Source organism: Bubalus kerabau, chromosome 15 (genome assembly GCF_029407905.1).
Source record: "Bubalus kerabau isolate K-KA32 ecotype Philippines breed swamp buffalo chromosome 15, PCC_UOA_SB_1v2, whole genome shotgun sequence".
In the NCBI taxonomy this organism is placed as follows: Eukaryota; Metazoa; Chordata; class Mammalia; order Artiodactyla; family Bovidae; genus Bubalus; species Bubalus kerabau.
The window spans coordinates 42130060-42156673 of record NC_073638.1 but is presented as its reverse complement, the minus strand read 5'-3'; the positions used below and the strand labels follow the sequence as shown (position 1 = coordinate 42156673).

Here is a 26614-nt window from a genome sequence, read left to right as displayed (position 1 = left end):
ATGAAATCTATTAAGTGCATATAAAAGTATATGGAACAAAAAAAATCAGAAAGCATTTAGAAAGAAATGAAGAATAGAGGGAGAGATAGAGAGTAGACCTTAAAATTGTAAATGAAAGTTTTTAAAAGTATTGCTGGAACTGGGGACATGAGAAAGTGAAGTGGTTTGATTATATTAAAAATATTTTACAGCAACATTTCAATATTTTGAAGAATAACAGTTGTAATTAGCATTTATTATTAGTTGAGAAGACAGTAAGAGAAAAAAGTTGAGAATCAAGTATGAATCAGACTCCATATTGTGAAAATGGAAGAACCATTTCTAATAGAAAATTGATTCAGTTTGGGGAAGGTTAAGAATCTATCTGAAGATGCAAATATGTAAGATTCTTCGTAATAGATTATACATGGGGTAGAGAACAAATAGAATTACAGGTGATTGGAATTTAGGTGGGGAGAAGACTCTTGAGAGTCCCTTGGACTGCAATAAGATCCAACCAGTCCATTCTGAAGGAGATCAGCCCTGGGATTTCTTTGGAGGGAATGATGCTGAAGCTGAAACTCCAGTACTTTGGCCACCTCATGCAAAGAGTTGACTCATTGGAAAAGACTCTGATGCTGGGAGGGATTGGGGGCAGGAGAAGGGGACGACAGAGGATGAAATGGCTGGATGGCATCACTGACTCGATGGACGTGAGTCTGAGTGAACTCCAGGAGTTGGTGATGGACAGGGAGGCCTAGCGTGCTGTGATTCATGGGGTTGCAAAGAGTCGGACACGACTGAGCGACTGAACCGAACAAAAAAAGACTTTCAGAGCTGAGGAAACTGAGCCAGTCTTCCTTCGGAAATGCACAGTTCATTAGAAATTAGGGAATAATTTACATAAATTTAGTATTTAATAGCAAAGTTTATCAAACTGCAATTTTTAAACTGAAGTATAGTTGATGTATAATTATAGGTATACAATATAATTTAAAAATTCATAATTTTAAAGGTTATACTCCATTTATAGTTATTATAAAACTATTTATATTCCCTGTATTGTACAATATATCCTCATAGCTTATTTTACACCTTATAGTTAGTCTTGTTAATCCCCTAGCCTTATATAGCCCCTCCTCTTTTCCTCTCCCCACTGGCAACCAACAGTTTCTTTACATCCATGAGTCTACTTTTTTGTTATATTCACTACAAACTATAATTATTATAATCATAGGACTTACAAAACAAACGTTTACCAAGTATCCATTATGTGGACGTTACAGGTACTGTATAGGTACTACAGCTCTAGCACTAGTGACACGCGTATAAACGCCAGATAAAAATCCCTGCCCTCACGAAGATTACTCTACAGGCTGGAGAGACAAAGTATACATAAGATGGAAATAAGTCTTATGAAGAATATTAAACGGAGGAGAGAAAATGCTGAAAGGTTGCAGGGAAGGCCTCACAGAGGTACCATTTAGGAACTAAAGCGGTCCAAGAATGAGTCATGTGGGTATCTGGGGAAAGAGCATTCCAGGCTATGAGAATAGGAAGTGCAAAGGCAGATGTGAACCCGGCCAGTACCATAATGTCTTGATGACTGTAGCTTTGTAGTATCATCTGAAGTCAGGAAAGTTGATTCCTCCAGCTCCATTCTTCTTTCTCAAGATTGCTTTGGCTATTTGGGGTCTTTTGTGTTTCCATATGAATTGTGAAATTTTTTGTTCTAGTTCTGTGAAAAATGTCATTGGTAATTTGATAGGGATCACATTGAATCTGTAGACTACCTTTGGTAGTATAGTCATTTTCACAATATTGATTCTTCCTACCCAGGAACATGGAATATTTCTCCACCTGTTTATGTCATCTTTGATTTCTTTCATTAGTGTCTTTTAATTTTCTGTGTACAGTTCTTTTGTTTCCTTAGGTAAGTTTATTCCTAGATATTTAATTCTTTTGTTGCAATGGTAAATGGGATTGATTCCATAATTTAGCTTTCTGATTTTTCATTGTTAGTATATAGAAATGCAAGTGATTTCTGTGTATTGATTTTGTATCCTGCAACTTTGCTAAATTCACTGATTAGCTCTAGTAATTTTCTGATACTATCTTTAGAGTTTTCTATGTACAGTATCAGGTCATCTGCAAACAGTGAGAGCTTTACTTCTTCTTTTCTGATCTGGGTTCCTTTTATTTCTTTTTCTTCTCTGATTGCTGTAGCTAGGACTTCCAGAACTATGTTGAATAACAGTGGTGAAAGTGGACACCCTTGTCTTGTTCAAGACAATATGGTACTGGCACAAAAACAGAAATACAGACCAATGGAACAAGATAGAAAGCCCAGAAATAAACCCATGCACCTATGGGTACCTTATTTTTGATAAAGGAGGCAAGAATATACAATGGGGCAAAAGCAGCCTCTTCAATAAATGGTGTTGGGGAAACTGGACAGCTACATGTAAAAGAATGAAATTAGAAGATTTCCTAACACCATAAACAAATATAAACTTAAAATGGATTAAAGACCTAAATGTAAGACCAGAAACTATAAAACTCTTTGAGGAAAACACAGGCAGAACACTTGATGACATAAATCAAAGCAAGATCCCCTATGACCCATCTCCTAGAGTAATGGAAATTAAAAAAAAAGTAAACACATGGGACCTGAATAAACTTAAAAGCTTTTGCACAGCAAAGAAAACTATAAGCAAGGTGAAAAAACAACCCTCAGAATGGGAGAAAATAATAGCAAATGAAACAACTGACAAAGGATTAATTTCCAAAATATAGAAGCAGCTCTCATACAACTCAATACGAGAAAAACAAACAACCCATTCAAAAAGTGGGAAAAAGACCTAATCCGACATTTCTCCAAAGAACACCTACATACATGTGCTAACAAACACACGAAAAGATCCTCAGCATTGCTCATTATTAGAGAAATGCAAATCAAAACTACAATGAGATATCACCTCACACCGGTCAGAATGGCCATCAGCAAAAAGTCTACAAACAATAAATGCTGGAGAGGGTGTGGAGAAAAGGGAATGCTCTTGCACTGTTTGTGGGAATGTAAACTGATACAGCCGCTATGGAAGATGGTATGGAGATTCCTTAAAAAACTAGGAATAAAACCACCATATGACCCAGCAATCCCACTCCTAGGCATATACCCTGAGGAAACCAAAATTGAAAAAGACACGTGTATCCCATTGTTCACTGCAGCACTATTCACAATAGCTAGGACATGGAAGCAACCTAGAGGTACATTGACAGATGAATGGATAAAGAAATTGTGGTACGTATACACAATGGAATATTACTCAGCCATAAAGGTAATGCCTTTGAGTCAGTTCTAATGAGGTGGATGAACCTAGAACCTATTATACAGAGTGAAGTAAGTCAGAAAGAGAAAGATAAATACCGTACTCTAACGCATATATACAGAATCTAGAAAAATATTACTGAAGAATTTATTTACAGAGCAGCAAAGGAGACACAGACAAAGAGAATGGACTTATGGACATGGGTGAGGGGAGAAGAGGGTGAGATGCATGGGAAGAGTAACATGGAAACTTACATCACCATATGTAAAATAGATAGCCAATGGGAATTTGCTGTATGGCTAAGAAACTCTTAACAGGGGCTCTGGTTCAAAAGGGAGGGGATATATGGATACCTATGGCTGGCTGATTCATGTTGAGGTTTGACAGAAAACAAAAAAATTCTGTAAAGCAATTATCCTTCAATAAAAAAATAAATTACTTAGAAAAAAAAAGAAGTGAACCTGGCAAGAAGCACAGGGTCCAGCAAGGAGCCCAGGGAGGCTGGAACAAAATGAGAGAGGGAAGACTGGTAGAAGATGAGGTTTGGGACTGAGGTGGGGCCAAATGTACAGGACTTTGCTGATCACAGTAATGACTTTGGCTCTTATCTCAAGTACATGGCAAGTCACTGGAGGGTTCTGAGCCAAGGAATATTAAAACCTAATTTCACTTCAGATTATGAGTGGAATAGACTGGTTGTTGATCTGAGACTAGATAGAATGGGGACAAGGGCAGTGAAGCAAGGAGATGAGTTAGAAAGCAACTGGAATAATCCCAGTGAGAAACGATGGTTGTGAGGAATAAGGTGATAGTAGCAACAATGGAAAACGTTGGTCACATTCTGAATATATTTTTGAGGAGCAACCTAACAGGATTCCTTATGCACTGACTGTGGGGTGGGTATAAGAAAAAGAGAAGTCAAGATGACTCCAAGGTTTTGGTCTAACAAGACAGATGAAAATAATATAACTCATGAAGCTTCTAAACAGCCACCTTAGTCCATAATTTTAATTAGCTCATTAATTTTCTAATATTATTTTCACAAAATATTCCATTTAAACATTATTTAGATTATTTTTTTTTGTTTAAACTGGTGGAAGAGGGGTTTTCTGGGATTTGTAACTGATGGCAATTTAAATGACAGAGGAATGAACATTCTAGATGAGGGAACTCAAAAGAGCAGAGGCATTGAGATGGAAAAGTTACAGCTATACAGCCTTAAGGACTTCCCTGGTGGTTCAGATGGTAAAGCGTCTGTCTACAATGCAGGAGACCTGGGTTCGATCCTTGGGTCGGGAAGATTCCCTGGAGAAGGAAATGGCAACCCACTCCAGTACTCTTGCCTAGAAAATCCCATGGATGGAGGAGCCTGGTGCAGGCTACTGTCCACGGGGTTGCAAAGAGTCAGACGCGACTGAGCAACTTCACTTTCACTTTACAGCCTTAAATTAGTTAAGCCCGGTGAGACTGTAGACTTCAAAAAGGGATAATGATAAAACAGAAAAGACAGTTTGGAGCCATATTGCAGAAGGCCTCAAATGCCAGGTGAATGAGTTGGAATTATTTTTTTTAACATTTATTTAAATCACTGGGTCTTCACTGCTGTGCACAAGCTTTCTCTAGTTGCAGAGAGTGGGGGCTGCTGTTTGCTGTGGTGCACAGGCTTCTCTCTGCAGCGGCTTCTCTTGTTGCAGAGCACCAGCTCTAGAGCACACGGGCTTCAGCAGTTGCGGTGCAAGGGCTCAGTAGTTGTAGCTATAGGGCTCCAGAGCACTGGCTCACGAGTTGTGGTGCACAGGCTTAGCTGCTCCGAGGCATGTGGGATCTTCTGGAATCAGGGAGCAAACCCGTGTCCCCTGCTTTGGCAGGCAGATTCGTAACCACTGGATCACCAGGGAAGCCTGAGTTGGGACTATTTTGAAGCCAAGGAGGAATTGTTGAGGAACTTTAAACAGAAAAGTGATCTGATGAGAGTTGTGCTTTAGAAAGGCTATTCTCATAGCATCACAAATTAGAATTAGGAGAGGAATCTGAAGGTGCAGAGACTAATCACAGAATCTAAAGTAATCTAGATGAGAAGAAAGAGGGGCCTAAGTATTAGTTACAGTCTCCTGGAGACTGTGAACTCTTTCTTACAAGTAATAAACTCAAGTAAAACATAGTAGAGGTAAAACCAAAAAGATCAGCTGGATGGTTACTGTGGAAGAGAGAGCAAGAAAAGGAGAAAGAGTGTATATTTTTTCAGAAATGACCTTTGTCACTAGTTTTTATAAATTTACCTATGTATCCTCTGAAGTACTTTCAAATAGTCCTGAAAGATTATGTGCAGTGTAAATTCACAGACAATGGGAATATGGGAGATACTTAATTTGAATAGACTTTACATGTTTTAAGCCCAGTTCTTCATTTCTTCTTTACCGTATTTCTTTGTAAAGTCAAAGGCTGCAGATTCCCAAAGTTCTTTTGGGGAGTATGCATATTTACAGCACTGTAAAAAACCCCTAATGAATTTAATATAAATATAATCCCCAAAACAAACACAAAATGGAAAAATATGTGGTTGGTATATAATTTTTGAGCCCAGGAGTCAAACTATAAATAATAAAATATGACTGTGGATCAAGTTCTTTCAGCATGTATTCTGTTATTTCTAAAGGTGCAGAGGTAATACATTCTTTTAGTATGTATTCTCTTTCTTCTCACCTAGATTACTTTAGATTCTGTGATTAGTATCTGCAACTTCAGACTCCCCTCCTAATTCTAACTTGTGATGATACCATGAGAATAACCTTTCTAAAGCAACAGTTCTCATCAGATCACTTTTCTGTTTAAAATTCCTCAACAATTTGTAACATATTATATACTATATAAAGTTACATTGCTACCCAAACTAGTATCATATTATCTACTTATGATGAATAATGTAAAAAATTTTTGAATGATGGTTCTCTGGCAGCTATTATTGCTATTGCTAAGTCACTTCAGTCGTGTCTGACTCTGTGCGACTCCATAGACGGCAGCCCACCAGGATCCCCCGTCCCTGGGATTCTCCAGGCAAGAACACCGGAGTGGGTTGCCATTTCCTTCTCCAATGCGTGAAAGTGAAGTCGCTCAGTCGTGTCCGACTCTCAGCACAGCTATTGTAGTCCTTTTTAAAATTTGGACTTAAAAGAAATCAATAAGCAAATGTTCAATGTGGATAGACCCAGTTGAATGGTATTAATGATACTGTGTATTTTCTCTAAACCAACTGTAATCTTGAACAGGTGCCATTCCATTTCAGTCAAGTGTAGAATTAAGATCTTGGTCTTTGCTAATCTAATCCTCTTAAAAGTTCTTTTATTACTTAAATAGATTAGACCTTCAAATTTGATCAACTAAACAGAATCAATCCTACTACACTTACAGCTTAGTAGAGGCAATAAACCTATTGGGGAAATGTGGCATATTATTTGGGTAACATCCAGGATCCATGATACAAAAGAAAAAAAATCTCCTTTATAGGAGAGTCTTTCTATAGGAATTCTTTATAGATTGATCAGGAGTTGAATTAAGGACATTCATGATTGCCCAACTTATTGTTTATAGGAATATGGATGATTTTATTGTATTTTAGAGCAGCGGCTGGGATAGGAGGAAGCTTAATAATATTCATTCCTTCATCTTCACCAAAAGTTCACTGGCCTCAAAAAGGTTAAGAACCACCTATTCTAATCTGCCCATTAGTGGATAAGGCTTCCTGATACACTACGACTGCTGCCATCACAGGTTTTCACACAGTTGATATGCTCATGTATCTTAAATTTAAAGATGAGTTAAGAGACACAATGTGTCTCTTAATTGATGGTGAAAATCCCTTAATTAACTAAAAATAACTTAAAAAAAAACCACCCAAACCCACAATCCATTGTAAAACTAAAAATTACTTTTAACCCCTGCAACCAAACCAAAAAACCAACCCTTTCTAATGGATTTTATAAATTATCGTTTAACAAATAAAACCTAGTGTTTTTTAAAAGAAATGATCTTATAAGATACTTTAATTTTTAAGAAGTCATTTTAGAGCTATGTAGGGCATCACTTTAGGATTCCACAGTCAGTTAAAATCCAAAAAGAGAGGTACATGATAAAGATCAGAGTTTACTACTGCCTTCCTTGGGTATAAAAATTTCTGACATATGGCAATTATATAACCAGTGAAATTTAGTTAACCTGGAAGAGCCATCAAAATTATTTTACATAGTTTTACAAATAAATATTAATAAAAACCAAATTATAAATATTTATTTCTGCTATATTATAGTATACTAATAAATATGGTTCTAACCACCAAAATAGTTTAAGCTCAGAGCTGGAAGTTTCTATCACTCTTACCTTGGTACAGACCACTCGTACAACCACTTTCCAAAAGGCAGAGGAATCAGACCCAGGTTGTACCTCAAAGAGAAGATGTTTTTCCTGGCCAGAAGCCACTTTAGCAGTTCTGAAAAGAGGCAAATGCATTCATTAATTTTATGAAAAGTCATATAAAATAATGGAGCTATGAGCCCAGATTCAAGAAAGTTTAAGGCAGAGGAGGAAATGTGAAGAAAACACAGAAAGGCAAGTAACAGTAACGGTGATTCTAATAGTTAGATTCTTAAAATACAGGGATAGAAAATGTTTTGACTATACACATACAATTTAATTTCCAAAGTGGACAGCATAGTGGAATGATGTTTATAAATCTATTTTATTCAGATCTATATCTCAATGGTCTTTAAATTTCTAATAAAAACATTTAGGAAAAAATGTGTACAAAGAATCGGGTACTTCAAGAAAAAATTTAGCTGGTTTCATTTATCCCAATTTTGACTACCGCCTCAGGTATATATAAAATGTGAAAAAATCTTGCTCTTGGTTGAGTCTTTCCTTAAGGAACAACACATATTTTTAGAGATAATTTGAAACTGGATAAAGCAAATGATTTTGAGACATAGAACTTCACTCTTTTCCCCTAGCAGAGTCATTCTAATTTACAAAGAAAGAGAATACTAACATAAGAATATAACACTTTTTAGGATAACTCAATATTGTGCATGTGTCAATTTAAATCAGTTCAAAGACATAATTAAGTATTGCAGCTCCTTTTTTATTTTTTAAATAATTATTCACATTTCTCTCTGAACACCAGTGGGGATATCACATTCAGAAGTAAGTAACTTTCAGCTAGATAAATTGAGGCCATTGAAAATTAAGCAACTAGCCCTAGGTAACAAAATCAGCCAGTTAAACTAGTACTGCCGGATGTCAGTTCCATTTTCTAGCTATCAAGTCATGCTTCTTTTATGTAAGCTTAACTATATAACTCTCAGACAGCACTGAATTTGTGAAATGTCCAACTCTGGTCCAAGGGAATTGGTTTTAAGAAGCAAATATAGTCAGAAACATTCTGTGCTAAATAAATAAAAGGGAGACACACTATACCACTGTCTCTGTATTACACAGTAAGCTTAGCTTGTGGATGCTTTCATGGGACACATTTTATCCAGTGTCTTTAAACCAAAAAACAAAATTTCAAAGGACAGACTAGATTTTTTGTACATAAGTTCTAAGACTTTAAGGGATGGCAAATGTCATTGATTACTGGTTAGAAAGTTGAAACAATAAACTTTACAAAAAAGTATTTCACTTTTATGGTACTATTAATTCACAATCCAATTTTATTTCCTAGGAATGTGTTCTCAAAAGTAATGCCTCAAATGCTACCATTTGTATGATCTTAAAAAAAAAAAGAACAACAACAAAAAGAACAAAATAAAATGCTAGAGTTTTAAAAACCATGACTACATTTTTATTATAAAAGATCAGACAATAAATACAGTGTAAAATCCCCCTTATCTGCCCACTTCTCCATCAGCTCCCCAGAGACCTAATGTGTATCCTTCCAGTTCATTTTCTATGCATTTACATACAGGATCCATCCCTATATCCATACAGGGCTCTTTTTTTTGGGCTTGTTTTTAATGAGTGAAATCCAATGTTTTTAAAAGAAATGCTCTTCTAATATAACTTTTAAGAGTTAAGAATGCTTTATTCTTCATGACTGGCTGATGACAGGATGCTCCAGTCATGTCCATAAAAGATATAGCTGTAACAAAACTTAAGGAGTACATTCATGTATTTTACCCTGAACTGTCAATGGTGACTATAATATAAATTGATATATACTAAATGGTCCCAAACCGCTAGGTGATTTTGTTTGGCCTTTTCCAGGTTTAAGGAGAGGTAATGTGGGATAGTGGGAAGAACTTTAGATTTAGGGAAAGCTGGTTGATTTAGGGAAATCAGTAATTACTTTAGGCCTCAGTTAAAACATCTGTCAGCAGAGTGCCCTGCACATACTCTGTGTTCAGCGAATGTTAGCTAAATTGAATAGACTAAAGAGAGAACCTTTAAAAGGTTTAAAAGGCAATGCCAGTAAGTTGTAACTATACCCTCAGGGAGATAGAAGATACATATATAAAGAGTCAGATGTAAGTGCTGCTAAAGGAAGACTTAATAGAAGTGACATCTGCTCTCCTGTCACTAGGGAGAATACACACCAAAAAATGGAGTATTTTAAAAGTATAACAATCTGGGGTCTTTCAGGGACAAAGAGCCCTGTGTATTTTAATATCTTCTATACAGATCACTGCACCCCACTCCAGTACTCTTGCGTGGAAAATCCCATGGACGGAGGAGCCTGTAAGGCTGCGGTCCATGGGGTCACTGAGGGTTGGACATGACTGAAGTGACTTAGCAGCAGCAGCAGCATATAGATCACTATAAAAATTGATTTAATAAAGAATAATTCACAAAGAGAAGGCTAAGTTCTATTAGGTGTGCTCTTTAAGGAGGTAGAGAAGTTTATATTCCATCTTAGAAATCCATTCAAGAATTAAGCAGAGATTTAAAGAAAGTGAAAGTTGTTCAGTTGTGTCCGACTCTTTGTGACCCATGGAATACACAGTTTATGGAATTCTCTAGGCCAGAATACTGGAGTGGGTAGCCTTACCTTTCTCCAGGGGATCTTCCCAACCCAGCGATTAAAGCCAGGTCTCCCGCATTGCAGGCAGATTCTTTACCAGCTGAGCCACAAGGGAAGCCCCAAGAAAACTGGAGTGGGTAGCCTATCCCTTCTCCAGGGGATCTTCCCGACCCAGGAATTGAACCAGGGTCTCCTGCATGCAGGTGGATTCTTTTACCACCTGAGCTATCAAGGAAGTCCATCAAAGATTAAAAGATGACCACAGATTTAAAGATGATAGCTAATTAGAAAACATTTATAAACAAAACATCTTATTCTTTGGTGATGAAAAACGAATTACTACCATATAGGCGTGTATCTGGCAGAATAATGGTTCAGTGGACAAACACAGATTTATTATCTAGATGAACTGGTTGATTGTCAGAAACCTGAAGTGCCCTTTGACTATCCGAGGTGCCTTTCTCTAGGTGACTAATTGATATATTCTCTTCTGTTATGCACCTTCTTCAGTGCTTTCAAACAAAGGTCAATTTATATGCCTATGATCAAAATTCAATTTTAAGTTCTTTCCATTCATTTAGTCCATTTCAAAATATGACATATTTTGAAATAGTCACATAGAAAGTCTTAAGGTATTCAATAAATACTTGCTACCCACTGCTGCTGAAAACATTAAGTCTTACCAATCAACACTTCTGGTTATTTCCCAGACAGTCACAACACTGGAGCATATGTTAGGGAGAAAAAATAAAATGAAAAAGAGCAAGTCTTACACATCATTAAGTTCTGCTACTCTTCCAAGAAATTCTTCATAAGTTAAGGAGCCACTTTCTCGAACCAACATGACATGTTTTGCTACTTTTTCTGGTAACTTGTTAAGAACCAACTGTGTCTGATCCGAAATTTGCTGTCCCATGATGAGATGACGTCTTATGAAATCCAGAGAGTGTTGCTTCACATAGTTTCTGTCAAATATACATAAAAGTTACTTTTATGTGCAATATAAAAATGGCAATATACCCATCCCTTCAAGAAAATAAAAACAAGAATACTTTTAAGTGAGATCTCAATAAACACGTATGAACCTAAGGTGGAATTTAAACAACTATAAAGATTTACAGTTCTATTTTTCTAAAGATCATATAGTTAAATAAGAAAACAGGATTCATTTATCTTATTGGGAGGGTGCATTTCTATAATTTTGCTACTTGGCAACCATTACACATACACAGGCATTTAATTGACTGTATTTAATGGGAAGCTTATTTACTTCATATAATTTTCCTAAAAACATTTCCTGACTGCTCACCACATGTCAGGCTTCAAACTAAGGGCTTTCTTATACTATCTCATCTATTTTTTCCAATAACCCTAAGAAGTGGGCATTATTATAGCCCTAGTTGACAGATGAGGAAATAGAATTGAGTGACTTATCTAAAGTTAAACAGTTGGTAAATGGTTGAAGTGAACTTTAAACTCATGTTTTTTAGATTCTTGTGCTTATATTTTTCAGTTCAGTTCAGTTCAGTTTAGTTGCTCAGTCGTGTCCGACTCTTTGTGACCCCATGGACTGAGGCACGCCAGGCCTCCTTGTCCATCACCAACTCCCGGAGTTTACCCAAACTCATGTCCATTGAGTCGGTGATGCCATCCAACCATCTCATCCTCTGTCGTCCCCTTCTCCTCCCACCTTCAATTTTTTCCAGCATCAGGGTCTTTTCAAATAAGTCAGTTCTTTGCATCAGGTGGCCAAAGTATTGGAGTTTCAGTTTCAGGATCAGGACTGATCTCCTTTAGGATGGACTGATTGGATCTCCTTGCAGTCCAAGGGACTCTCAAAAGTTCTCCAACACCACAGTTTAAAAGCATCAATTCTTCAGCACTCAGCTTTCTTTATAGTCCAACTCTCACATCCATACATGACTACTGGAAAAACCATAGCCTTGACTAGACAAACCTTTGTTGGCAAAGTAATGTCTCTTTTTAATATGCTGTCTAGGTTGGTCATAACTTTTCTTCCAAGGTTATATTCTTAAACACTATAATATTCTATGATGTATAATCATGGATATAATAGATCAGCTAAAATTTTTATTGCAGAATTACTATATTTATAAATGTGCAAGTTAATTCTAATTGTAAAATATATGTAAATTTAACAGACTTTTCAGCTAACTGAACTCTCTTACATTTTCTGCTTAGGAAAAAAAAAGATAGTGCTTTTGCTTTTTAACTCCTCTAGGTATTTTAAACTTAGAATTTATGTAACTTGTTTTCTAAATATAAAGGTGATATTTTAGTTAAAAGACTAGATCACTAATAACATACTATCAATGGAGATCAATAAGTTACTGAATTGATTTAAAATTTAATCACAAAAATTTATTTAGTAATCATTTAATCTTTAAAGATTCTATGTATCATGGCTAGCTAGAGAAGAGTTGGATATGTTTATTCTAGATAGTTTTCTTTCCTTTGGTTAAAACAGAAAGTAAGATAAACTTTTAGTATTTATCTATACTGATATGTTATATAACTGAATAAAGAAATCCGATTCAATATATATACCACTACTAATAACAGTAAAATCAACTAATGTTTGTTGACCACTTCTATTGTGTTACAATCTTCTAGGCACTTTACATGTATTCATAAATTTAGTCATTTAAATCTTCATAACCATTTTACAGATAAAGAAACAAGATAGTTAAGGAAACAAGCACAGAGAGGTTAAAGTAACAAAGTCACAAAGCAAATAAGAGTTTTTAAAAAAATAAAATTAGAAAGAGAAAAAAGCATTAGAACAAAAAAAAATCTAATTCCCCCTCCTCCAAGAAATTCCATTTTATTTACCCATCAAAGACTATCATTTTACCTCACCTGAATTAATACTCATAGCATATAAAGCAGGTAAAATAGTAACAATTTATAGCAAAAGTTTTGTCAGGAAATCTGCTTTAACATTTAATAAAAAAAAGTTAAAACTAAAATATTACCTAACTTTAAAACATAAAATTATTTACAGTAAGAGTTCTCAGTCACCATAAATATGCAAATTTTGTCTTTAGGTATCCAAATCTAATATATTGTATTTGAGGCTTATTCTTTTAGTCACTTTAAATATAGGAAAAGTACAACTGTTCTAAAAAGATAAACTCGACAATTACTGTTTTGAATCTGAGCCTACTTGGCAATGATAAGTATGTATTACAGAGATAAATGAAAGGAAGTTGTTGAGGAAGATCCAAGGCACTAAAAAAATCTCTGAAGGCAAAATTACATATTTTAAATATAGCCAAGTGCATTCATAACAACTGTATTCAAAGGGAAACAAAGATTTTGGCCTAGAGGAGATCTCGAGAGTATTCAACATTAGTGACTCCTGGATTTCACAGACTAGTCAAGTCTCAAAGCCCCATGGTGCTGCACATTTGTTTCGACAGTGTCCAACAATAAACAAAAAAAAAATCCCTAAACTGTAACAAAAAACTTAAGAACTTACAACCTAAGAACTAGAAGGATATATAAATAATACTAGAATAAAAGCCCTTCCCAAGAAGGCAGTAATTTCACACTGACATACACTACATACACTAACACTACTGTCCTTATTTTTCTTGTTCTAATCCAAACGTGTGAAAACATCATCAGGAGCCAAAGGTCGTACACCAGTGCTAGGGAGCCACTGTTACACAGCCTTTGAAAAATTAAATTCAATAAGCACCATACCCCCTGCACTGTGCTATGTTCTGGGGTTTCAAAAGTCAGTGCAAGAAATGTGGTTCTTGCCGTCATGGAGCATCAGATACAGTGGGGAAGAGACAGCAATTGCATAATAAACACGTAACTACAAAATGACAGGGCTTCCCTCCTAGCTCAGTTGGTAAAGAATCTGCCTGCAATGCAGGAGACCCTGGTTCGATTTCTGGGTCAGGAAGAGCCCCTGGAGAAGGCGTAGGCTACCCACTCCAGTATTCTTGGGCTTCCCTTGTGGTTCAACTGGTAAAGAATCTGCCTACAATGTGGGAGATCTGGGTTTGATCTCTGGGTTGGGAAGATCCCCTGGAGAAGGGAATCGCCACTCCAGTATTCTGGCCTGGAGAATTTCACGGACTGTATAGTTCATGGGGTCGCAAAGAGTCGGACAGACTGAGCAACTTTCACTTTCACAAAAGTGCTAAGCCAAACAAGTATAGGGTATTAAAAGCCTAAAGCCTATAAAACGGGGACTTGACCTAGCCTTGTCAGAGAAGTCCTTGGGCAAACATTTGATCTGCCATCAGTCAGAGTTACCCAGAGAAGAGGACAGGGGCATGACAAGGGGAGGACAGTCCAGGCAGAGGCTACAGAAAGTGCCTAACACAGGGAGGAGTATGGTAACTTTGAGGTAATTAAAAAAAACTCAAGTGTGACTAAAACCTAGACAGAGGAGGAGACTGCCACCAAGAGATGGGATGTTTACCATTTTTGTTGATGACAAAGACAAGACTCCAGGCCTGCTCAATCCGCGGATGACTAAAACTGGAATGAATAATATCCACAGAATACCAGGATCAAGACTGAAAGTGGATACTTATTTTCTGAAACTGAATAAATTACATCAAATATGACTAACTTGTTCAGGATCTAACCTAAATATGTTTTAAAAGGCACATAAAGCACATAGGTAACATATGCTTAAAAGTAATTAAAATATAAATGGTCTGAAGGTTCTAGTCAAATACAGATAAGATGCTAAAATAATCCTAAATTCTTGCTAGAAGCAGATGTCCAGAGCAACGGCCTAAAATTCCACTATGCTCTGTAATGGTTCCAACACACTGAAATTTGGACAGGGAGGCGTGGTGTGTTGCGATTCATGGGGTCGCAAAGAGTCGGACAAAACTGAGCGGCTGAACTGAACTGAACTGAAGCAGTCACTCTTACTGTTTTAACTAATTAATCAATTAACTTGACTGCATCGATCTCAGCTGCAGCACTCAGGACTTTGATTTTCACTGTGGCATGTGGGATCTTTAGTTGCGGCCTGAAGACCCTCAGCTGTGGCACGTGGGATCTAGTTCCCCAAAACAGCGATTGAGCCCAAGCCCCCTGCACTGGCAGCAGAGTCTTAGCCACTGGACCACCAGGGAAGTCCTCCCAGCAGCCACACATTTAAAGAGCACAATCATTTGAACATATATGGGAAAGCACACAACATGTTACGGATCTAGAGAAGGAAATAAAGCAGTTTATTTCAGATAATCATGGTTCCGTAACAACATGACAGGTTTGTTCAAACTCGTGAAGAGTTTTCATATGGAAGAGTAAGTAACATTTATTTTATATAGTTACACAGACCAGAATGGCCAGTATAAATTAGGCTGATTTCAGGTCAATATAAGAATTTTCTATCATCCACAATCATCTGGAAGGGTTAAGGGCAATCATCTAGAAGGGTTAAAAGCATGTGTGCCTGCTTTCATTGGAAAGGTGGATGTGCTTAAGCAAAAATAAGTTCATCTAATTAGTGTTTTAGAGAAAATTCTTGCTTGAATGAGAAGTGGAGAAGATGTTCTCTAACCTAATATTTCACTCTCAAAGTGAAAACTTAAATTCTCTCTAGCATTCCTATATTGATTTAATAAAAATGCAATAAAATATTCTAATCAACCAGACTGAAAACGTTACATTACACCTACAATTCTTAACAAATAAAAAATTAAACTTTTGAAATATATGGTCTTAAGATTTCATGTACAACATTAATGATAATTTAATCAATATGCCCACCAAACAAATAATAAAGAGATCTGGTTGCTTGTTTAATGAATTAGAAAATGGTGCCTTCTAGGAGGTAGAATTGTGGGAGGGAGGTTCCAGAGGGAGGGGACATATGTATATCTATGGTTGATTCATGAAGATGCATGGAAGAAGCCAACACAAAAGTGTAAAGCAATTATCTTTCAATTAAAAATAAATTTGAAAGTAAAATTAAATTAAAAAAAGAGGTTAAATTGTCATTATATGCAGATTTCATGATATTATATATAGAAAACCCTTAAGATTCCACGCAAAAACCACTAGTTCTGATAAACAAATTTAGCAAGGTAGTAGGATATAAGATTAGCACACAGAAATATGTTTTAAAATTGCAGCCCTACTCCCTCCAAAAACAAAAACCTTAAACCTGACCAAGGAGCTGAAAAACTTATATGCTCTCAGAACTATAAAGCACTGATAAAAGAAATTAAAAATACATGTATATTTATGGCTGAGTCCCTTCACTGTTCACTGTAAACTACCACATTGTTAATCAGCTATACCCCAATAGAAAATAAAAAACTATGAAGTTTAAAAAAAAACACTTTGAAACAAATTAACATTTACTAAACAAATTTTATGATTTCATTTAGAAAATTCTGTTATGACACATTAGCTGCTGCTGCTGCTGCTAAATCGCTTCAGTCATGTCCGACCCTGTGCGACCTCATAGACAGCAGCCTACCAGGCTCCCCCATTTTTTGCCTGGGATTCTCCAGGCAAGAACACTGGAGTGGGTTGCCATTTCCTTCTCCAATGCATGCATGCATGCTAAGTCACTTCAGTCGTGTCCAACTCTGTGCGACCCCATGGACAGCAGCCCACCAGGCTCCTCCGTTCACAGAATTCTCCAGGCAAGAATACTGGAGTAGGTTGCCATTTCCTTGGCACATTAGCAATCACATATATTTACTCATAAAAGTTTAATTCATTAAAATTATTCCATACAAATACATGCATATATATATAAATCATAAACACATGACCTTGATTAATAAACGTTTGCTAATATATTTAGCAAAAAAAAAAAAAAAAAGAACTACCATATGATCCAGCAATTATACTTCTGGGTATGCTGCTGCTGCAAGTCACTTCAGTCGTGTCTGACTCTGTGCAACCCCATAGACGGCGGCCCACTAGGCTCCCCTGTCTCTGGGATTCTCCAGGCAAGAACACTGGAGTGGGTTGCCATTTCCTTCTCCAATGCATGAAAGTAAAAAGTGAAAGTGAAGTCGCTCAGTCGTGTCCGACTCTTAGCGACCCCATGGACTGCAGCCTACCAGGCTCCTCCATCCATGGAAGTTTCCAGGCAAGAGTACTGGAGTGGGGTGCCATTGCCTTCTCCGACTCCTGGGTATATATCCCCCTAAAAAAGAAAATGCTAATTTGGAAAGGTACATACACCCTCTATGCTCATGGCAGCATTATTTACAACTGCCAAGATATGAAAGCAACTTAAGTGTCCATCAACAGATGAATGAGTAAAGAAGTGGTATGTAGATATACAATGGAACACTACTCAGCCATGAAAAGGAATAAAATCTTGCCATTTGCAGCAACATGGATAGACTTGGAGGGTATTATGCTTAGTGAAATTAGTCAGAGAAAGACAAATACTGTATGGTACCATGTATATGTAGAACTAGAAAATAAAACTAGTGACTATAAAAGAAACAGGCTCATAGAGAACAAACTGTTGGTTACCAGTGGGGAGAGGGAAAGAGGGAGGGGCAAGATAGGGATAGAGGATTAAATATACAAACTATTGTGTATAAAATAGATAAGCTACAAGGATATACTGTACAACACGGGGAATGCAGCCAATATTTTATAACTATAAAATATCCCCCCAAAAAAGAAAATGGTCCATTTTGTTTCTGTATTGTTTTGAATTGGTGTCCTAACTTTGAAGAAAATTTAAAATGTGAAGCAGCATATTAACTCATCTTGTAATTGTACTTGGTATCAGGAAACCTGATTATTAACTCCTCAGATTAAAAGGGAAAACTATCTAGAGACTATGGAAAGAGCACGGAACAGTGCCTCTCAACCTGCTTCAGTGGAGAAGGCTCCTGATTCACAGCTCATTTTGAATACCATAAAATGACAAATATCTGAGTCCATCTGAGAATAAAAATATGGCTCTGCAATCTAGATGCAATAAAATCACAATCAAGGGTGCATGCATGTTCACAAAACAATCTGCTGAGGCCACCCTCTCGTCACCCCCCACAGGTTTTTCAATGTCCCTTTTTGGTGACTCGGCACATTCTTCTATCACAGCACACATCATCAGTTAGGTCACTTGACCATCCCCCTCTGTGAGCTTCTTGAGGGTAGCAGCTGTGTTCTCTTTTCTGGCAGATACATAAGCACACAATAAATGTTTACCAATGGATACAGAAAATACTGTTGACAGTTTGGGGTTTTTTATTATTCACTTAGTATTTTTTTTGACTTTTGTTAACTTGTTCAGTCATCTACTAGTTGGGAGAGAAGCTGACATTAAAAAACACAGGGAAGAAAAAATACAAAATTTATTGTTAAGGTTTACGTGAATTGAGAAGTATTCATTATTTGGTATGAGCAAAATACTTCCTGTGGATCATGAAACAGCAGTATTGAACAGGAACCTAATTTGTAAACCACTGGCATACAATTTAAAAAAGATAAATCTCTCGTCAAAACTTAAAGAACTGACCGCTCTCATATTATTGTGCCCCTATAATTTAGTCCTTTCAAGCAGGATAACAATATGCTTTCAAAAAACATTTGAAGGATTTTCTAAATAAAGAATAACTATTATTTTGCAACTCATAATATCAAGGATTCCAAAAATGCCACATTCCCTAGTGGGTGGTAACTCATACACTTGATCACTTCTTTTTCTAACAAAATGAACTTTTGTAGTTCAAATATTCTTTATGAAGATACAAAAATCACATCATGGGTAACTGGAAAAAAAAAAAACTTCATGAAAATTTAAACCATTCATAAAAGGATTAAACAAAGATGAAAAGCCTAGACGTGTAACAAGATGACTAGTTCACAAATACTGAAGTATTTAGAAAACGCCTCTGAAACCTGTTCTCCGTGAAATTTTGCACCAATTTCTTTACTTAAAAAAGAGATATTTATAGTTGAAACTATTTTCACTGTTATTTAGCATCAGTGATGCTAAAAGTACTAAAAACTAAGGTTCCTAAAGATACTATTTATTACTCATTATATTCAAACTCTAGATCATAAACAGATTATCAGCTGTCCTGCAAGACAAGAAATTAAGAGCAGTTATAAAAGACCATACTGAAACAAATAGACTGGTCAGAGACACTATAGAGTCTGGAATGCCTGTTACAGACCCAAAGATCTTAATCAGACAAAAATTTTATACAAAGAAAAACTACAAAAGGATAGTACTTGGAGACTGAAAGCATGGATTTCTGGTATCACTAGGGTGTTTACTAGTACATTTCATATCTGGAAAAATGCACTAACTAGACTTTGGACCTTCTCTGCCTTTTGGGGAAGAGAAAGAGAAAGGAAGTGTGGTATGTGTTTCAATATGAACTAAGAAGGCACAGGTGGTAACACACACCAAATATAAAATGCACTTATACCAAATGACAAAGAACATATTTTGGAAACATACAATCATATTCTGAGGAAAATATTTAGAAGCTGCAGCCAGGCAGCATCAGAGGAAAGGAGAAATATTCATACTATTTTTGTGTTCTGAATTCAGAAAGCATCGCTTCTTAGAGGGGAGATGCTTTCCAACACAGAGGAGGCTAATTCAGGATTGTTGGTCCGGGGCCCCTCATGTTCCAGATGAAATTCGGAAAGGATGGAGGTCATGTTATAGCAAGAAGAATGGGCGAGGGAAGATGCAAAAGAATCACTCCATATAGAAGATCTAAGAATGATAAACCACAGGAAGTGTCACGGCCGCTTTATAAATACGCCAGAGACAAGAACTGAATCATCCGGCACCGTGAAACAGGTGAATACAGAGACGTACACTGAAAGGGGCTGGGGATAAATATTAACAATAACAGTAAGCCCACATTCTAACACGGTAACACGATAAAAATAACAAAGAAATCATTCAAAAGCGACACAGAAAGTTTCCCTTCCAGGAATGATTACTACAATTAGTAGTAAACTTCTGGTCTTGGCCGGGTCTCACGGTAAATGGTTTGACCAGCTCAGGCCTTTCGGAAGGGGAGCAGCCTAAACTAGTTTAGAGGGGGTGGTAGGATTAAGTAGACGGACTTGGATATTTCTGAGCCATCACCCAGGCAAGGGTTTCTAACATGGGGTGTCCACTGCAACGGGGGAGCACAGGTTTCCAGCCTCACCAGTGCGTTAACTCAACACACCCACCACCCTCCCACCACCGGCCCTCCTCAAGCGCACCTGCACTCGTAACCAACAGCTACGTCCGCTGGCCGACCGACTGCGCCGGCGGCAATATTCAAAAGCAGGTCCGCGCTCGAGGAGAAAAAGCCTCTCTCCTGGTCCCCCAGAACCACTCTCCCCAAACGGGACAAGCCACTTCCAAGCCCTGTCACTGGAAACCACTGGGTTAGAGACAGTGCGACCATGGAAGGGCCTCCCAAGCCAGGTCCTCTCCCTAAGCCGAGGCCTAGAAACTGCGGCGGCAGGGCGGGGCTTGACCCCCCACGGAAGCCGGCCCTGCAGTAGAGGCGTGGTGGGTGTTCCTACTCCCTGTAGGAGGGCTGAGGAGCAGCTGGGAAGGGAACCGGCAACAGGCTAGCGCAGCGGAGCTCACCCCAGGTTCAAGGCATCGCGCTTCCGGGAGCCGCGGCGCCGCCTCAGCCTCACAGACCCGCAGGCGGCGGCGGCGGCGGCTGCACCGACCACGACCCGGTCGCACTTCCGTGACGCACAAGTCCCGCCTCCAGCGCGTTGCTTGGAGACCGTGCCCAACCTTCTCCAGAGCTTCGACTAGCTGGCTGCGCTTCTTCTGAGGACCTGCGAGGCCTTGGCCTCGGGGGCAATCCGAGAGGCTAGGGTGGCGGCGAAGGCCAGAGGGTCTGTGCGCTAGAGGCGCAGCAGAGGCTTCGCCTGGCAGCTTCCTCAAGTCTAAGGCTCCGTGGGGCGGCAGTGGGTGCGGCCTGGCCGACTGCCGCCTCTTCTGGCCCCACTTCCCTAGCTAGAGCCCACCTGGTGACAAAAGGCACTGCGATCCCTGATTTGGTCAAAAGTTGAATTCCAAGTCACTACTTATAAGGCCTCTAACCTCCTACTGGTCATAGCTACACAAGTGAAAGTGAAAGTCGCTCAGTCGAGTCCGACTCTTTGCAACCCCAATAGACTGCAGCCCGCCAGGCTCCTCTGTCCATGGAATTCTCCAGGCAAGAATACTGGAGTGGGTAGCCATTCCCTTCTCCAGGGGATCTTGCCAACCCAGGGATGGAATCCAGGTCTCCCGTATTGCAGGTGAATTCTTTACCATCTGAGCCACCAGGGAAGCCCATCTCATTTCTTTTACGTGAAGGGGCCCCATCGTGCTCTCCTAGCTAGAATAAGAAGCATTAAAGAGAAATACAGGAAATAACCAGCACAGGGTTCAAACCAGTAAGCCCTAGTAAATGACTATTATTATTTTGAACACATGTTGGCGAGATCATGGCTTTTCAGAACGTCCCTAGTGGATAATTGCTATTAAGCATCTGTTGTGTGCCAAGTACTATACTAGGCACTTTTTAGGCATTGCTTTTGTTTAAATAGTGCGCTTCAAGTAACACAGCCCGTGAATAATGGAGCAAGGGTTTAGACCCAGGTATGACTCACACTATCATCTTTATACTTAGCAGCTAAACTACTTAAGCTTGTTGCCAGGCAAGAATGCTAGAATGGGTTGCCACGCCCTCCTCCAGAGTATCTCCCAACCCAAGGATCGAACCCGCGTCTCCTAAGTCTACCTGCATTGGCAGATGGGTTCTTTACCACTAGCGCCATCTGGGAAGCCCAATCTTGCCCTCTAACAATAGGTAATATTTGTTGACCATTTACTATGTTCCAAGCCATGTGGTGCTAGTGGTAAAGAATCTGCTTGCCAATGCAGGAGATTCAAGAGACACAGGTTTGATCCCTGAGTTGGGAAGATCCCCTGGAGTAGGAAATGGCAACCCACTCCAGTATTCTTGCCTGGAAAATTCCATGGACAGAGGAGCCTGGTGGGCTACATTCTATAGGGCCACAGCAAAGAGTCAGATACAACTGAGCACATGAGCACAAGCCCTGTTCTAAGTACTTTAAAGGTATTAATTCATTTAATCCTTGCAGCAATCCTATGAGGTGTGTAAGTATTATTAATATTCTCATTTTAGTTGAAGAAACAGGCTTAAGAAAGTCAAGCTTTCCAAGGTCAATCTATTAGTAAGGAGCAGAGGCAGATTCAAACCCAAGCTGACCAAACCCTGAGCTTCTTGTTTAAACTGTCTAAATAAGATAGTGAGAGGTCATTAGGGCCAGGTCCATGGCCTGTGTACTCTCAAAAATTTTTTTTAATTGAAATATAGTTGATTTACAATGTGTACTTTTTTATACCTTATGGAGAGTGTATTGAGGATTATCTCCTTGACAATCAGTACAAAGCCTGGCATTCAATACTTGTTCAACATCTGGACATTTGATGAATATATGAATGTGAGAAAAGCAAAGAGCCTAAAAATGAACCATACATAATGATTTTTAAATATCTAATTAAACAAGGTCCTATAGTTGAGCCTAATCTGGATCAAGAGTTAGGTCTATATCTCTGAAAAATTGCCTTCAATTAAATATAGAGTAGGAGATTCTAGTCAGTGCAATAAAATTGGACAAAGAAACTTTTAAAACAAGCATTCCAATTGGAAGGAAAAAAGTTTAACACTGTATTTTCAGACAAAAATACCATGGAATATTACCAAAAAAGCTACTAGAACTAGAAGTGGGTTTCATAGGATACCAAGTCAATATATAAAAATCAGTTTATGTTTCTATAGTAATAAAATGAAAAATTAGACTTTGAAATTTTAAAGTACCCTTTAGCAGCAAAAAAATGCCACACACACACACACACACATACATAAACTTAGGGATACACTTGACCAAAATGTGAAAGACATATAAATTGAAAACTGAAATACTGTGAGAGAAATTAAGCATCGAAATTCAGGAATATATCATGTTCATGGATCAGAAGATTCAGTATTTTTAAAATGTCATTTTTTTCTCTGAATTGATCTATAAACAGGGAAAGTCTAATAAAAATCATAGCAGATTCATTTTGTGGAAATTACAAAGCTGATTCAAAATGGCCTATGAAAATGCTACCTAGAGTAGCCAAAACTGACTAAAAACAACAAAGTTGAGGGACTTACACTACCTGACTTCAAGACTTTATGAGATACAGTGATAATACAGTGTGGTATCAGTGTAAAGACAGACAAAACGGAGTTAACAGAATGGAGTGCAGAAATAGACCTACACAAATATGGTAAATTGATTTTCAACAAATATGCCAACGCAATTCAATGGGGGAAGGATAATCCTTTTAACAAATGATGCTGAAACAACTGGATAGCATATGATAAAAATAAAAATAAAAAATGAAAAGAATCTTGATCCTGTCCTCATTCCATATGAAAAGGTAACTAAAAATGGATCATAAATCTAAATTTAAGTGCTAAAATTATAAATGTTATAGAAAAGAACATAGAAAAATTTTAGTGGCCTTGAATTTCGCAAAGATTAAGAAAATAGCACAAAAAGCACAATCCATAAAAGGAAAAAATTATATTTACTAAATTTCACTTCCTTAAAATTAAAACTTCTGCTTTTCAAAGCACACTTAAAATGAAAAGGCAAGCCACAGACTGGGAGCAAGTATTTGCAGAACATATATTTGACAAGGGACTTCTAACTATAATATATAAAGAACTGTTAAAATTCAATAAGACAACCAATTTTTTTAAATGGACAAAAAATTTAAATAGGCACCACACCTAAGAAAATACATGGATGACAAAATAACACAAAAATATGCTCAACACCATTACCATCAAGGAAATGCAAGTTAAAAAGTACAATGAGATATCACTGCACATCCTCGTCAACAGAATGGCTAAAATTAAAAAGACTGATCATATAAAGTGGGCAAGGACGTGGAACGACAGGAATTCTCATAGACTGCATGTTGGGAATGCAAAATGATACAACTATTTTTAGGAAAAAATTTGGCCATTTTTAAAAGAGTTACACACACCGACCATATGATCCAGCCATTCCACTCCTAGGTATTTACCCATAAAGACATACATGAATATTCATTGCAACATTATTTGTAACAGGCCCAAATTGGAAAACATGGATGAATCTTAAAAACAAGGATAAATCTCAAAATAATTATTCTGAGTGAAAAAAATCAGACTAAAAGACAATTCACACAGTGATTTAACTGATACAAAATTCTAGAGAATCCAAACTATAGTGATACAGAAAGCAGTGTTTACTTGGAGTGAGGGATGAAAAGGGGCCAGGGTAGAGAGGAGTGGGAGGGTGGAATTACTTACAGGCAAGAGAAAACTTTTGGGGGGTGATAGATAGGTTCAATTTCTTGATTCTAGTGATGGTTTCATGGATGTATGGCTTCACTGGTGGCTCAGAAGGTAAAGAATTCGCCTGCATTGCAGGAGACCCAGGTTCGATCTTTGGGTCAGGAAGATCCCCTGGAGAAGGGAATGACAACCTGCTCCAGTACTCTTGCCTGGAGAATCCCATGGACAGAGGAGCCTGGTGGGCTACCATCTATGGGTTCACAAAGAGTCGTACCCTGAGCAGCTAACACATATTTCATAGGTGTATACATGTGTCAAAATCTCTCAAACCGTACACTTCTATCACGTGCAGTTTATTATACCCTAACGATGCTAATTATACCTTAATGATGTTGGGGGAAAAACATATCTGTTTAAATTCTAAGAGACTTTATATGTCAATCTGATAGGAGCCTAGAAGTCAGGAAAATCACTCTACACGTTACCTTCAATTTTATGAAATAGGGCCAGTACTCTTATATAGCTCATGGAGAATATAATAAGGACTGGACTTTTGGCAAGATCACAAGACTTAAATATTTTAAAATCAACATTAAATTGATGTTATTACAGACATCTCTAGATAGTTCTTTCTCATCAGTACAGCTCTTTTCTTAACTTGGCACAAGCATAATAATTTAGTTAGAATGTAAACCAATAGGTTAGTAATAAGGATTAACTTAAAAACCAAAATAAAAGAGATTAGAAGTTCTCTCTGGAATAGGACTTATGAAGTTGTTTTGTAGCAAGATAAGGAAGCCTTTATTTTTCTTTAATATATAGAAAAAGTGGAGGAAAAATGTTTGTAGGAAGCCATAAATATAAACAGTTATGGGGGGAGGAATAAATTAAGAGTTTGGGATTAACAGATACTATACAAAATAGATAAACAAGGTCCAACTATATTCAATATCTTGTAATAACCTATAATTGAATCTATATATAACTGAATCACTCTGCTGTGTACCTGAACTAATACAAACTTGTAAATAAATGACAGTTTTAAGAAAAGATTTTAAAAAGAGTTATGGGAGAAGAAATCTCTAAGTTAATCCTTTTATAAGAAGAAGGATCCTCTTGTCATGAATCTTGCAGTTTGTAATGTGTATTCAGGTGGCCATAGTTTGTATACATATTTTCCAGTTAAAACAGAGGCTTTGATAAAATTGTAGTAAACACAGTCCTTTAGTGAAGACCAGGAAAATTTGAGAGAATTTTGAAATATTTTTTCTAGGAAAGTATGTCCAGTGTCTCCTGCTTTTCATAAGGTCACTAAACATCTGTGATAGGGCTGTGGGAATATATGAGGAAGGCTTTCAGTGGCTACGGGTTGTAAACATTTTCAACTTCCTGTGTATAATTCATAAAATCATAAAGTAGAAAGAACTGGTAAGTCCTCTTGTCAAACATTCTTCTTTTATAGATGAGGAAACTGAGATCCAAAGGTGGGAAATGATTCACCTAAGGACTAAAGAGCAAGTTAACTAAACTGGGTTAGATCCCAGAAGTTTTCTGGCCACTAGTGCTTTCCCTCACAACGTATTACTGCTTGTGATTAGATCGAGGTAGAACACAGAGGAACGGGTCATCTACAGTTAAGATGAAAGCATCATCATTTTCCAGGATACTGAACTTTGAGGTTTTTATATTTGACTGACTCCCCCTCTCAGGCTGCTGCTTCTCAATCTCTGGCCTCAGCCTCTGCTTTTGTTTTTAAACATTCAGAGAGCTCATGCACTCAAAGCTGCAGTTATCACCTGTATACAGATGATTCCCAGGTCAATATTGATTAATGTTAACTTTCATTGGTGTATCAATCCTGTACTTCCCTAATTACATAGGCTCTCTTCTATAGGAATGAATATTACAGTAATGGCACCCAA

General features: G+C 37.6%; 1 protein-coding gene across 3 annotated transcripts in view; it reads right to left on the bottom strand.

Annotated features, from left to right (window-relative positions):
* The window catches only part of RNF141 (ring finger protein 141), a 37021-nt gene extending 15882 nt beyond the window's left edge, over positions 1-21139 (bottom strand). Inside the window, exons 1-3 of one of the 3 annotated variants that reach the window (XM_055548660.1) lie at positions 20918-21139; positions 11094-11285; positions 7686-7794 (exon numbers count right to left, since the gene is read on the bottom strand). In XM_055548660.1, the coding sequence (XP_055404635.1) occupies positions 7686-7794; positions 11094-11236 (252 nt within the window). In that variant the 5' untranslated portion in view covers positions 11237-11285; positions 20918-21139. Of the gene's footprint in view, positions 1-7685; positions 7795-11093; positions 11286-14782; positions 15103-20541; positions 20893-20917 lie in introns of those variants that run through there. The other 2 variants (XM_055548659.1, XM_055548661.1) reach the window with 2 other exon arrangements.
* Between the last annotated feature and the right edge of the window lie 5475 nt (positions 21140-26614).